The 13,964-nt window shown below is 45.7% G+C and overlaps 1 protein-coding gene across 1 annotated transcript; it reads right to left on the bottom strand.

Moving 5' to 3' along the window:
• Window positions 1-242: 242 nt before the first annotated feature.
• On the bottom strand, window positions 243-13,599 carry LOC145352920 (NXPE family member 3-like). Its single transcript, XM_080203223.1, has 5 exons — window positions 13,464-13,599; window positions 5,974-6,761; window positions 4,626-4,699; window positions 3,024-3,233; window positions 243-793 (listed from the first exon to the last, which is right to left on the bottom strand). The coding sequence occupies exons 1-5, from the start codon at window positions 13,578-13,580 to the stop codon at window positions 243-245; spliced, it is 1,740 nt and encodes a 579-aa protein (XP_080059349.1). The 5' UTR covers window positions 13,581-13,599.
• Between the last annotated feature and the right edge of the window lie 365 nt (window positions 13,600-13,964).

Here is a 13,964-nt window from a genome sequence, read left to right on the forward strand (position 1 = left end):
GCAGGCTGGCAATGCCACTGCAATGTGCCTATCTCGGTGCTGACAGATCGGCGCCTGACCAATGGTCCACTCAGTGCTATGTGCCGGCCTCTCCAGCAGGAGTAGACCATGCCCACTGATTTTCAGGGGTATTGCCACTAGGGCGCTCTGTGGTGTCGAAGATGCAACCTGAAAAATCTGTTAAAAACATCAGTTTTCACGTGAATTGAGGACTTGGAATTTTTTTGGGAGAATCCCGATCCTTATCTTTGCACAGGGCACACATATGACAGAAAAACATCAATTTCATTCTTTATAATGATGGGTTTGGGGTGTATATTGTGTGGCAGGTAATGGGCTATTGTCATCTCCCAGGCATCCACAAATGCCACCTTGATGCCCTCAAACATCTTTCTCATCACTAAGTCGAGTTGGTATGCGTACCAGTCACTGTAATAGGGAATGACATTTTCTGGATGCTCTCGAACGTTGGCAGTCTTTATTACAACCACCGTATCTGGACTCCTGTCTAATAACAGTAGAATTGACCTCCTAACATTCTGTAGTCTTCGGACGTACACTTCCACTGGGAAAACGGTGAAGTGAGCCGTTAAGGCAATGGCAATGATTGTGTTTTCACCTCCTTTAATTTCGTCCAGTTTATTTGAAATATAGTGCAGATGTTGGTTCGAAATGGTGCTGAATTGGATCGGCGGGCCATGTGGACGATATTCTACCGTAATGTCGTTTTGTAAGTTCACAGCAAGGTGAGGACCCACCTTTATAGGATTGCCAAGATTCAGTCTTTTGAGATCTAAAACAGAGAAGATATTTAAGCTTCTAATCTACAAAGTTACCGATGTAAACAGATATGAATCTGGGAGGGCACACCATTTCGTAATAGACGGGTTTGAGATATAAATCACACAGTAGTTTCTTGAACCAAGCACAGAAAGGGGGTAAATAAGCACATACCTCCTGTATCATATTAGTTGGCTTCCACCACCTTTCAAAATAAAGTGGGCTGAAATTCATGAAAAACATTCTAAGTGCCAAACATTGGTGAAAATGGGAATCGCGCTGATTTTTTTGGGGTGAGCTCCTAGCCACAATCATTCAGCACTCAGTTAAATAAAAGCCAAGATGCGGTTGTAGGGGGAGAGAGGCAGAGCCTAATCTCACCAGTGAAGTTGGTTGCTGAGCTCTAGGGAGCGCCGTTACACAGGTGCCCCAGTCTCTAGCTATACTGGGAGATCTCCCGTTTCTCCAAACCTGCCGTCTCGGAATTCGGGAGCCCCCTCCCCTTCCAATTGCACTCAATGCCGGCCTTCAATCCCACTATCCTTCCCACCTCGCTCCCCCAACCACCACCACCACCTCCCCCACTCCCAATCGCTGCTCTGTACATCGCCCAGATAGTACCATCTGGGACCCACTAATGAGACTTAAATAATATCATGAATATTGAAGGATGCAAAGCTGATTTCACCAGCAAATCGATACCGGTAAGGCCGTGAGAGGCAGAAATCGGGCACGATCCTGATTTTTTGCCTCTTGCCCTATCGCACCAGCTCGCCACACCGATCGACCAACGGGATGAGCCAGTAAGATCGCAATCTTTATTTTTCTTTTACATTTCCTCCCCTTGAACTCATGCACCATCTTCCAACTGAGGGGCAAACAGGCTGCTGACTGGTCTCAGTGCCCTGCCAATTGCACTGACCTCAAAGCAACAAGAAGGACCAGTAAGAGTTAACTGTGTCAAATTTTCCCTTCCTTCCTCTGAAGAACAATATGATCTCACAGAGCAAACAGAGAACAGGAGCTATCTCCGTGAAAACACACACCCTATTGAACATCATTGTTAACTGGGTTACATCTTATAAGTGTTTATTACGAGTCAACAAAGTAAATTAATAAGTTACTCATATACAGCAGATTATTTTTCTGCTTTAGACAAATGCCGGAATTTGACTGCCTGCCTGCCATGGGAATTGGAGCGGACGGGGAGGAGGGGAGGGCAGACAATGGGAAGTTCCAATAACCTTGGGCAGTCTTTTACAGTTTTGGGACGAGCGAATTTATAAATTCCAGGTCAAAGCATTTCTTTCTGTAGCTAGCACTCTTCTTCTCCACTACGCAACCCTTTTATTTCCTGAGTCTGTTTATCTATTTGTCTACTGAAAATATTTTATATAAATAGATTATGGAATTCCAATTAATTTTACAATATCCACCTATTCATTTGTTTTTGCTTATTTGAATTATTTGTAATGATTCCTTAATGTTTCAATGAGAACATGGCATTCTGCTGCCTTGATCTCCCTTATCTCTCTCTTTCTTTCTGTATTTCCTGCTAAGATTTCCCTCAAAATTTCACCCTTTGTCTTTCTTTAACAGACAATCATTTCCTGAAAGCATTGTCTATTCCCTCTGTTAAGTCTCTCCCATAACTTTTCCATATTTCTCGTTTTTTGATTTATTTTAACTTTTTTGAATTCCAAAATTGTTAATGACATCCAGTGTTGATACAAAGACTGATCGCAATGATGTTGTCAGAACACAACTCTTAATGAAATGATCTCGAGACCTGGATGCTTAAACATTTATTGTTCGTTTTAAACTATTTACGGATCTTAGATTACTGGTTTGCATGATGCTGCTTCCATGCAGGTAGACTGCTTCCACTCTAAGCTATTCTCTGAATCAATTACCACATGACTCAATACATCATACCACAGGAAGCGATGGCCTAGTGATCTTGTAACATCTATCAGGACGCATCTCAACCTCCGTCATTCCAGTGAGAACAAGCCTAGTTTCTCCAACCTCTCCTTATAGCTAGTGCCCTCTATATTGGGCAACATCCTGGTAAATCTTTTCTGCACCTCTCCAAAGTCTCCACGTCCTTCTAGTAGTGTGGCGACCAGAATTGAACACTGTATTCCAAGCGCAGAATCATCTAATAGGTAGATGATCAGACAAGCAAACATATAGATCAAGAAATTGATCCAAATGCAAACAGACAAACTAACCACACTAACCTGGCACAAATTCAATTAAATATTCAAACCATTGACGCAAGGTGGAATCGCCAAACAGGTAAACATTTTTCCTACGAAGACAGTTTGTAATGCTTGCAGGAGTGTCAAAGTGGTGGATATTGCAGGTTGTTGATGTCCACCGGTCCTGATAATAAAAGCCAGAGGGTGACACCATAGGCTTTCCCGGGACACACTGTCCGAGATCTGTGGCTGAAAACAAAGAGAAACAGGATGTCCGAATAATAATACATTGTAACGTAGGTTACCAATACATTTTCAATTAATCAACCACAGTTTCCACGGCAATGACAAATTCCAGCAGGACCATTGGCTTTTGCTACAGGAAGTACCATATACGTACACCATGAGAAAAAATAATCCAAGTGGTATTCCTAATGAGAAAATGTGTCCGGGCCAGCCTCCATACCACCCTCACCCCCATCCATCCCACCCCCACACTGCAGCAGTCCTGGTCTACCCCACTCCGCAGTCCCAAACCCCTCGGCAGGCTGACGGTGCCCTCAAACCCCCAACCTAATGGTTAGTCCTGATCACTGGCCTGCCTCGCTCTGTCACTAATCAATCAGCAAAGGTTAATCATCTTACTAACTACAGCAGAGTTCTAGCATCAATAGCATAGGACAAGTCTCCACAACAGCATTAAGTATTTGTGCAACTCTCCATTTTGCATAACAAGAGGGTGTTGATGTTCTTCCTGACAGATGACTTCACTCCTGCTAAGACTTCGCCCGAACTTGCATCTCCAGCGGGAATTTTAAACTGATGGGAGTCGATTAGCCACTAGTTAAACTCCCCATCCAATTTTCCTTGGTGGTCAGTCTCCTGCTCCCATCTGACAGCCTTAGCTGGGAGGCATGGTAGCAGAGTGGTTCGCAGTGCTGCCGCACAGAGCCAGGGATCTGGGTTCACTCTGGCCTCGGGTGACCGTCTGTGTGGCGTTTGCATGTTCTCCCCATGTCTGTGTGGGTTTCTTCCGGGTGCTTTGGTTTCCTCCCACAGTCCAAAGATGTGCGGGTTAGGTGGATTGGCCATGTTCAATTGCCCCTTTGTGTCAGGGAGGCTAGGCAGGGTAAATACATAGGGTTACAGGGATAGGGCCTGAGTGAGATGGTTGTCAGTCCTGAGTGGTCGCCTTTTACATTGTAGGGATTCTGTGATTCTACACTGATGTTGCAACAAAAGTTTAGGTGTTCAAAATCTAAACACCCAGAATGAAACATTGGCACTCAGGCTGTTTTGAGGAACAGCAGGATTCCATTCTAAATTCTCAAACCACAAACTGAAGTAGTTAAATATGCCAAGACCCCAGTGTTATCCATAATTTTTTTATATAATGTTCAAGATCGGTATTAATCATATCTGAATTCACCATTTTTAGTTACTCAGTGCTACTTGTAAACTAGCTCAAAGTCAAAATGCTAACCTATTTCAGGAAATGTTTACATGGGGCACTAAATTGTTCTCCATTTGAAAAGGATGCCAAATTCTGCCTATTCACATCAAGAAATTACTCCATCACTCTTCCTTCTCTAATGTACCAAATCCTCAAATTTGTTCATCGTGGGTATATAATTATCTTACTTGGTCGAGGTGAAGGCTCCACCATTATATATCCTGGGATATTGGGTAATATGAGCTTCTTGACGTTGACTCCACTGTGAAAGTAAATATATCATAGATAAGATTGTCGTATTAATATAACAAGTAAACACACGCCACACACACAAATCACATTGAAGCAACTCTGCATCCTCCTCACAGCTCACCCTCTCACCCATCTTTGTCTCCTCTGCAAATTTGGAGATAATATATTTTGCTCTTACTCGCAAAACATGAACATATAATGTGAACAGTTGAAGTCCTAGCACAGATGTATGCGATACCCCACTAGTCACTGACTCATTTATGTCAACTCCTTGCTTCCTATCTGCTAACTAGCTTTCTATCCATACCTGCAATCCCATGTGCTTTAACTTAATGTAATAGTCTGTTATGCGATACTTTGTCGAAAGCCTTCTGACTAAATTAACCACATCCACTGATTCTTCTTGGTCAACTCTACTGGCAAATCGAGTGATCAGGGAAGTTTGCAGGGCTGGTGATCAAGGAGTGAGGGAATTCTGCAGGGGTGGGAATTGAGGAGGGAGGAATCTCTGCAGAAGGGGGTGATCAAGGGAGGGAGAAACTCTGCAGGAGCAGTGATTGGCAGTGGGAGGGTGAGGGTTCCAATGCCCACACAATGGTGCCCCAAGAATTCAGCGGACAGGGTCCCTTATCTACTCGCCAGTGGAGGATGATGTACAGTCCTGACATGGTGGCCTCGCTGGTCAGACAGGAGGCTATTGAGGACTCTGGTTCAATAGGGGCAGGAGTGGGCAGTGCCAGCCTGGCACTGCCAGCCTGGTACCCTGGCACTGCTCACCAGGCACACTGAGAGTGCCATGGTGACAGGGCTCAAGGAGAGGGGTTTGAGCTTGAAGGGGGCAGGCCCAAGACATGGAGGTGGGGGCAATGTCTGGGGTGAGGAGGGTGACACATATTCCAGTACACAGTCTACACAGTGCACTGGGAAATCAGTGTGCCTGCCCAGTGGTGCCCTACAGCTCAGAAACGGGCTTCCCACTGTGAATAGGTTCTACCCACTCCCTCTGCTAGTCAGAATCACATTTTGCCTCTTTTTTTCTAAGTGCTATATGATTGTGTCTGGGAACTGGCCCAAAAAATGGACGTGGATTCTCTTCCCTTTTCAAGCTTGGTCGGTACTTATTTGGTAAGATTGCCCTGTCAGAATTTTTTCGTAAGATTGCTCCCCGAGTTTATTTGGCTTTCCAGTGTTGGAAAGTCTATTTTTATACTTTGTGTTTTTAATCTGGGCCAGAATGAGGGTTGAGAAGAAAAAACACAAATAAAACAACCTTAAGTGACATACCTTTGGAAATAACGCTTCTCTTCTCCAACTAAGAGATCTTTCTCAAATCCTCCTTTAGCATGGTTGATTCGCGCAGAGCAGAGAAGCTTCTTTGGTTTGTAACAGAACCAGGGCTCCCCAGTCCTGGGATCAGTAAAGTTACACAACGGTTTAGTTTGAGGCAAACAGAGATTACACACAGTGGTCTCTGAAGTACCCTGATATTTGAAGGCACTTGTTAAATATACTCTCTGTGGCCATTCCTTGCGTAGTCTTTTAAGTGCTTGGATCCCTTCACTTGGATGAACCAGGGAAATGGACACTTGCACTTTCCCTGGCCAAGATAAATTAAAGTTTATATAATAAAATCCATTTTGGTTATCTATAACTGTTCCAGCTGAACCAGCTTTTAAATCTGGGCTGTGGATCCGACCTTGGAGATAGTCACCCCCATATTGCTTCGGGCGCCCTTCAAAATCATTCATTTGCAGCATCACTTGTAGCTGATCACCAACGTAGAAAGTCTTTGTAGAATTTAAAATTACAAAGCGAACATGTGCTGGGTCGCTGCTTTTCAGAAAGGTCACAGCAGGGTCAGGTGGACTTGGCCATTGGATCATTTTCATAAGGAACGTTCCCTCTAACCTTTCTTCGGGGGTAAAGCTGTGATTCTGGTAGCCACATTGCAGCAGTTTGTCTGTCCATGGGAAGTTCCTTGTTTCCACTTCCTGCCTCAATGCAGAATAAAACTTTGGAGTTGGATAATTCCTCCATTTGGACGCTGTTCCATAAATTGCATATTTATCATACTATGTAAAGGAAGAACATTTTTAATGAGTATCTTTTCCATTACTTCCCAACATGCCTCCTCCTTTAGACAAAAAGCAACTTTGCAAATGTATTTTAGAACACAGATTTCATTAGAATTATGACTTAATGATGAAAGGATTACAAAGAACAAAGAACAACCCAGCATGGGAAACAGGCCCTTCAGCCCAACAAGCCCGCGCCGCCATTTTAACAAAGCATTTTCCTACACCTACCTTGCCCTGTGTGTATGCGAATGGTACCCCTATTGTAGCCAGAATTGTTCATTTCAATGAAGCAGATTGCATTTGGTGTGTTATATTCATAGACTGCATCTCAGAACAGGGAAGGAAACGCATCTATAGAAAGTTTAACCACTGACTCCCAACGCAGCAAAATTATCCAGTCGGTGCCTGAAGCTGACCAGACAAGACAGGTTCCAGATTTCACCCCCAGTGAGTGCATAGAGCTAGTTAGCCTCAATACTGCTGACTTAGCAAAGGGAAACAATGTTCCTACTTCTGATTCCTGTATAAAGACCCCGGTGAGAAGATTGTGTGTGCAATAGGGTGAGGAACAGAGTTGAACTTCAGTATGATGCCCTTTTCTCACATCAGTAAGTAAACCTGATGGATGTACTAAAATGGCACAGTTGCTTGAAGAACAGTATCTCCGCAGGATACATGTTCAGAGCCCCATTCATAATCTTGAGAGCTAATTAGTTCTGTTCTCATTTAATGAACATCCTGGACATTCTCAGTCTGTCATTTTCAACGAGCACCGAGTGTTTTGCTATCAATGAATAATAGCAGCTTAACTTTGCCAAAAACACAAAGACAGGAAGGCAGACTCCAGTCAAGAGGCATATCAGTGTTTTGATACAATGCACATTGTCTAGCTGTTTACATTTTTTAGAAGCAACATATTCAACTTCAGAGTTTTAAAACTGGATAATGTCACTCCAATAAAATTTGGAACAGCACGGTGGCACAGTGGTTAGCCCTGCTGCCTCCCAGCAGCAGGGACCCGGGTTTGATTCCCGGCTGGGTCACTGTCTGTGCGGAGTTTGCACATTCTCGTTGGATACCCTCAGGTGCTTCGGCTTCCTCCCACATTCCAAAGATGTGCAGGTTAGGTTGATTGGCCATGCTGAATTGCCCTTCAGTCTTAGGGGGTTACTGGGTAAATAAGTCCAAATATGAGCAGTAAGTAGTCTCACAAAACCAGGTTAAAGTGAACAGGTTTATTTGGTAGCACAAGTTTCGGAGCACTGCCCCTTCATCAGGTGAGTGATGAAAGGGCAATGCTCCAAAAGCTCGTGCCATCAAACAAACCTGTTGGACTTTAACCTGGTGCTGTGAGAATACTGACTGTGCCCACCCCAGTCCAACACCAGCATTGGGGTTACGAGGATAGGGAATGGGTGAGACTGTGATCGATGCAGACCTGATGGGCTGAATGGCCTCCTTTTGCACTGTAGGAATTCTATGATTAAAATTATGTGGCAAGCATTTCACCGCCTGAGTCCCCAAAGCCTACCCACCACCTAAAGGTACAAATGAGGATTGTGGTGGAAAACTGTTCTGGATGAGTGCAGCTCCGACATCACTCAAATAGCTCAACACCATTCAGGACAAGGCAGCACGCATGATCAAATTCTATCCTTTACCTCAAACATTCTGTCCCTCCACCACTGACACAGTGGCAGAAATGTATACGTCTGTACACGAGCATGCGAAGGAAGACTAGACGTATACCATTCAGCCCCTCGAGCCTGCTCCGTTGTTTGATAAGATCATGGCTGATCTCACTGTGTTTCAAGATCTAAATTCCAATCTACCCCCTATAACGTTGGATTCCCTTGCCTAACAAGAACTGTTCCACCTCAACCTTAAAAATATTCAGTGACCTGAGGCAAGGGGTTCCATTCTTTGAGAGAAAATAACTCTCCTCATCTCTGTCCTAAAAATGCGGCTCCTAATTTTTGAAACAGTGCCACCTGAACGGGCTCCTGTGCATGTGCAGTGGCCCCGAAGTACCAACATCTGGTTTGCTGGCCAGCTCGATCGCTGGCCAGCCCGGGATCCACTCAGTGCTGCACCCCTCTAACTGCCCACATGGCTCAAGCACAGCCACCCCTCCCCCGGCACGCACCCACGAGCAGACCACCCTCCTCCCAGGGGCTGATCACACGTCCCCCAGCCCGCCCTGATCGTGGGCGTCCCTTCAGCCCAGATTTGTCCCAATGTAGAGTGGCTGTCGGAGCCCCATCCTCACCAGTCACCACCCCGCCCCAGGCCCTGCCTCCAGCAGGCCCCATCCCCTTGGTCCCGACCCCAGCAGACCCATCCTCCTAAGCCCCATCCCCTTGGCAATGCCCCATGTCTGGTGCAGAGATACTTGCAGGGCATGGGTACTTTGCCATTTGGGTAGTGCTGGGGGCATAGACTGGTGCCACCAGGGTGCACATGCCCAGGGGGTACCCCCCCCCTGCTGCTCGACCCTCTGGGCAGTCCTGATTGCCCCCCACTTCATTCCAACGGGATTGTCCTGCTCGTTCCCTGAAGGTGGGGAGTTACTTCGAACACTGCTGGAGTGAGAGAGGCTACCCGGTCTGGAGAATTCAGTGCCAGGCCCAATAATAGCATTTAAGTGTTATGTAAAATCCTATTTAAATGCTAACACTGCTTCCCAGCCTGGGAGATGCAAGCATAGCATGAACGCTCGCGGGAATCCCACAATTTGGCCGACACTTGATTCTCCCAGCTGTGCACTAAAAGTAGCACAGCAGGATGGGAGAAATGCCCTCTGGGATGCTATCCATTCGCATTTGAAGGCTCGTCACCCCGCAGCTCTATCACTTAGCTTAGTACAGCTGCCTTTGTGATTGCAATTTCACCAAGCTCCCCTCTTCCTTCCATCTCTTGATTTACCGCTATTACTGGAATTATTTTTGTATTCTCTAGGGAAAGAAGGAGCAAAATATTTGCTCATTTCCCTGCCACTTCATCATTACCCGCAACTAATTCCCCATTATCACTCTCTAGAGAAACAACACTCACTTTACCTTCCATTTTCTTTTTTAAACATCTGTCAGAATTCTTGCTATGCATTTTTTACATTTTTAGCTAGCTTCCACTCATGGTCTGTTTTTCCTCATTGACCATTCAATCATTCTCAGTCGTTCTTTATATTCTGAGCAATCATCTGACCTGCCAATTTGTGCAGTTATGCTTTTTCCTCAAACTTGATGCTTTCCTTAACTTCTTTCTTGAATCACAGGCGCTAAGTCCTCCACTTAGAATTTTCTTTATAGTGGGAATATACTTCTGAGTATTAGAAAATAGCCCCTTAATCTCTGCCTCTCAATTGATGTACCCCTAGGCTCACGTCCCAGTTCAATATAGCTAGCTCAGCTTTTGTGCCCACATAACTGCCCTGATTTAAGTTTAAAATACTAGTCTTAGACCAACTCTTTTCATTTCCAAATTGGATGTAAAATTCAACCATTCTGCAAAGTAAAGTTTATTTATCACTCACAAGTAGGCTTGCATTCACACTGGAATGAAATTACTGTGACAATCTCCTAGTCACCACACTCCAGTTCGGGCATACTGAGGGAGAATTTAGCACGGCCAATCCATCAACCCGCACATCTTTGGACTGTGGGAGGAAACTGGAGCACCCGGAGGAAACCCACGCAGACACAGGGAGAACTTGCAAACTCCACACAGACAGTGACCCAAGCTGGGAACTGAACATGGGTCCCTGGCGCTGTGAGGCAGTTGTGCTAATCACTGTGTTACCTGTGGCCACTGCTACCTAGGGACACCTTTACCCTGAGGTCATTATTAATCCTGTCATATGACATTATACCAAGTCTGATATTGCATGCATTCAGGATGGTTCTAGAATGTTCTTCTTTAAGAAACGATCTCAAGAGTAATCAATAAACTCCTCAAACTGGCTAGTACAGCCAATCTGATTTTTCCAGTTTCTATGTAATTTGAAATCGCCCATGATTGTTACTGTCCTTTCATCACAAACACCCAATGTTTCTTCCTGTATACTTTGTCCTACCTTGTGGTTATATGGTGCACAGCACCAACTTGCCAAGGCTTCATCACTGTCCTCTCCCAAGCCTGCGATCTCTACCACCTGCAAGGACGAGGGCATTGGGAACGCCACCACCTGCAAGTTCTCCTCGAAGTGGGTCAAACTCCTGGAACCACCTAGCTAACGTGATACGAAGGGTACACCTACACCACATGGACTGTAGCATTTCAGGACTGTGGATCACCTCCACCTTCTCAAGAGCAATTAGACATGGGAAATAAATTGCTGGCCTTAACATTGACACCCACATCCAATGAATGAATTTTAAAGAATTAGGTCATTGCTATTTAGTTGCAGCAGAAAAGGACAATGAATTGAATCCATCACTTCTTATTGCTTTTGTAGCTAGGAAGACAGAAATTGAATGTAACTCAACAGGGTGCAATTGAATCTGCGCTATCTACCTGCAGAGAGGTTTTGGGGGAAGGCAGAGGCAAAGAAAAGGAGAAAACATGCTCACCAGGCAACTATTGTGCACCGCCTAACAAATGATCAAAAAGAACACAAATAGAGCTCTGGAATACAATGCTCACCATATACTGAGAATGTATAACCCAGCAGGACCTAAACTGGGAAAAAAACTCAGCCCTTGTTTACTGAGACAGCAAGCAAAAGCCCATAGCACAGCTAGAGGGATGGAGTTTAAAAACGGTGAGGTTATGTTGCAGCTGTATAAGTTGCTGGTGAGGCCACACCTGGAGTACTGTGTACAGTTTTCGTCTCCTTACTTGAGAATGGATATATTGGCACTGGAGGGGGTGCAGAGGAGATTCACGAGGTTGATTCCAGAGGTGAGAGGGTTGGCTTATGAGGAAAGACTGAGTAGACTGGGGCTATACTCATTGGAATTCAGAAGAATGAGGAGAGGTCTTATAGAAACAGATAAGATAATGTAGAGAATCGATAAGATAGAAGCAGGGAAGTTGTTTCCATTGGCAGGTGAAACTAGAACTAGGGGGCATGGCCTCAAAATAAGGAGGGGCAGATTTAGGATTGAGTTGAGGAGGAACTGAATCTGTAGAATTCCCTGCCCAATGAAGTAGTTGAGACTACTTCATTGAATGTTTTTAAGGCAAGGATACATAAATTTTTGAATAGCAAAGGAATTAAGGGTTATAGTAAGTGGACAGGTAGGTGAAGCTGAGTCCACGAAAAGATCAGCCATGATCTTATTGAATGGCGGAGCAGGCTCAAGGGGTGAGATGGCCTATTTCTGCTCTTAGTACTTATGTTGTTAAATTCTTATGGGCCAGGAGACATCAGTGTATCGGATTCGTATCCCAAGCTATGTTTTCCACATAACCAGCCCAGTGCCAGAAATCAGCATGGAGCTGATTACCAAATGGAAATAGTTATTTCCATATGATTAGCGAGCCCAGTACGGTAGTGTCCAGGCCCCTGAGTATTTCCATACCTACTGGGAGATGTTCCCTCCAATGGAATTTACAACTATTCCCCACTAACGGGGACCAGGCATGTTCACCCTGCTGGTAGGGACAGAAGTCATTGAAGCCTCCCCAGGAGCTCGGGGACAGGGGGTGCTTCTTGGGCAGTGCCAGCCTGACACCCTTGCACTGCACATCTGGCACCAGGCAGTGCCAAGGAGGGGTGGGGTCAGAGGAGGCGGGTCTATTGATGGAGGTGCTAATGGTGGGAGATCCACTGCACACTCTTCAATGGGATCAATAAGAGAGAAAGAGAGGGAGGAGATCAGGGCTGCACATGTGGAGGGTTGTGGTGTGGGGGGAGATCAGGGCTAGCCATAGTTGGGGGGGACGGTCAAGGCTGTACATCGGGGGAGAGGGTTGGGACCGCAGAAGCTGGCGATGAGGGAAGGGTTGATTTGGGAAACAATTCAGAGGCCATAAGTCAGGAGGCCGGTGATGGGGTGGGGCAGAGATGGAGAGGGGGGTGGGGAGCACAGTGCACATGGGCCAATATTCCCATTGACAGATCGGTGCAGTGGCCCACTCAATGCGCTGATTCTGGCCTCGTGGGAGGGATGAGCCCCCATGCCACCCCCTCATACGCACGTGAATCTCTCTGAAGCACTCTGTAGTGCACAGAATGTCAGAGATAGCCTGGGATACAAATGGCAGTGCCCAAGGGGCACTTCCACCCCTCCCCCCCCCACCCCTGCCCTCAACCTCCTGGGGGGGTGGGGGGGGGTGCCTCAATGGCCTCTACCGCCCACCAGTGGGGTGAGCATTCCTGGGCCCAATGGTGGAGAGCAGTTGCGTAAACCCTACTGGTGAGAGAGGGGTGGGACGAGAGACACAAATGGGCCTGGAGACTGCCCTCCGGGTCTGGCTAATCAAATGGAAATGGCTATTTCCATTTGGTAATCAGATTTCTGGGACAGGGCTGATTACGTGCTGATGTAAGCACATCCAAAAAAAACGGGCAGGAAAATCTCCCCTGTTGGGCACTTCAGTTTTTTTGGGGGGAAGAGTCTCAGCCATCATATTGATAATTGGCAAGTGCAACGAGTGCACGACAAGCGACAAACCAGCGCACGCTTAAAGAGCACTACTTTGAACCTCGGTGAATATTTACTGTAAAAATGTTACTTTTACCAATGAACATACCTTTGTATTGCAGAAGTTTAGAATCAGTAACAGCAGCGTCAGTAGAAGCAACAATATGAAATGGGACGAATGTATGCTGAAGGGGAGAACAAGTCTTTTTTGCACTTGTTCATCCATACCAGAACGTCACTATGCACTAGTCCACAATCAGTCCGTTTCCCACTTTTGCTTTGTAAACCTGCCACACGCACCAAAAAAAAATTGAGTACATTTATTATCAAGGAGTCACTGGAACTTGACAGCTTTCGGTGGAGAATCCTGGCCGACTCTAAGTCCACAGAATTCCCCAGCATGTAAAATTGTGCTAGAGAACTGAAGGCTGGCGGCTGTGGCGTCCCTCTTGAAAAAAGAGACAGGGGTAAGACAGTTAATTAAAGGCCAGTCAGTCTTACTCCAGCATTGAGTAAATTACTGTCCTGTAATCACAGAGAAATATCGGCTAACAGGCCCATTAATCACTGATTACAGGAAAGCAAATGGAGAGAGGGTTGACAGATGTGG

Source organism: Carcharhinus amblyrhynchos, chromosome 15 (assembly GCF_965287045.1).
Source record: "Carcharhinus amblyrhynchos chromosome 15, sCarAmb.v2.hapA, whole genome shotgun sequence".
Lineage (NCBI taxonomy): Eukaryota > Metazoa > Chordata > Chondrichthyes > Carcharhiniformes > Carcharhinidae > Carcharhinus > Carcharhinus amblyrhynchos.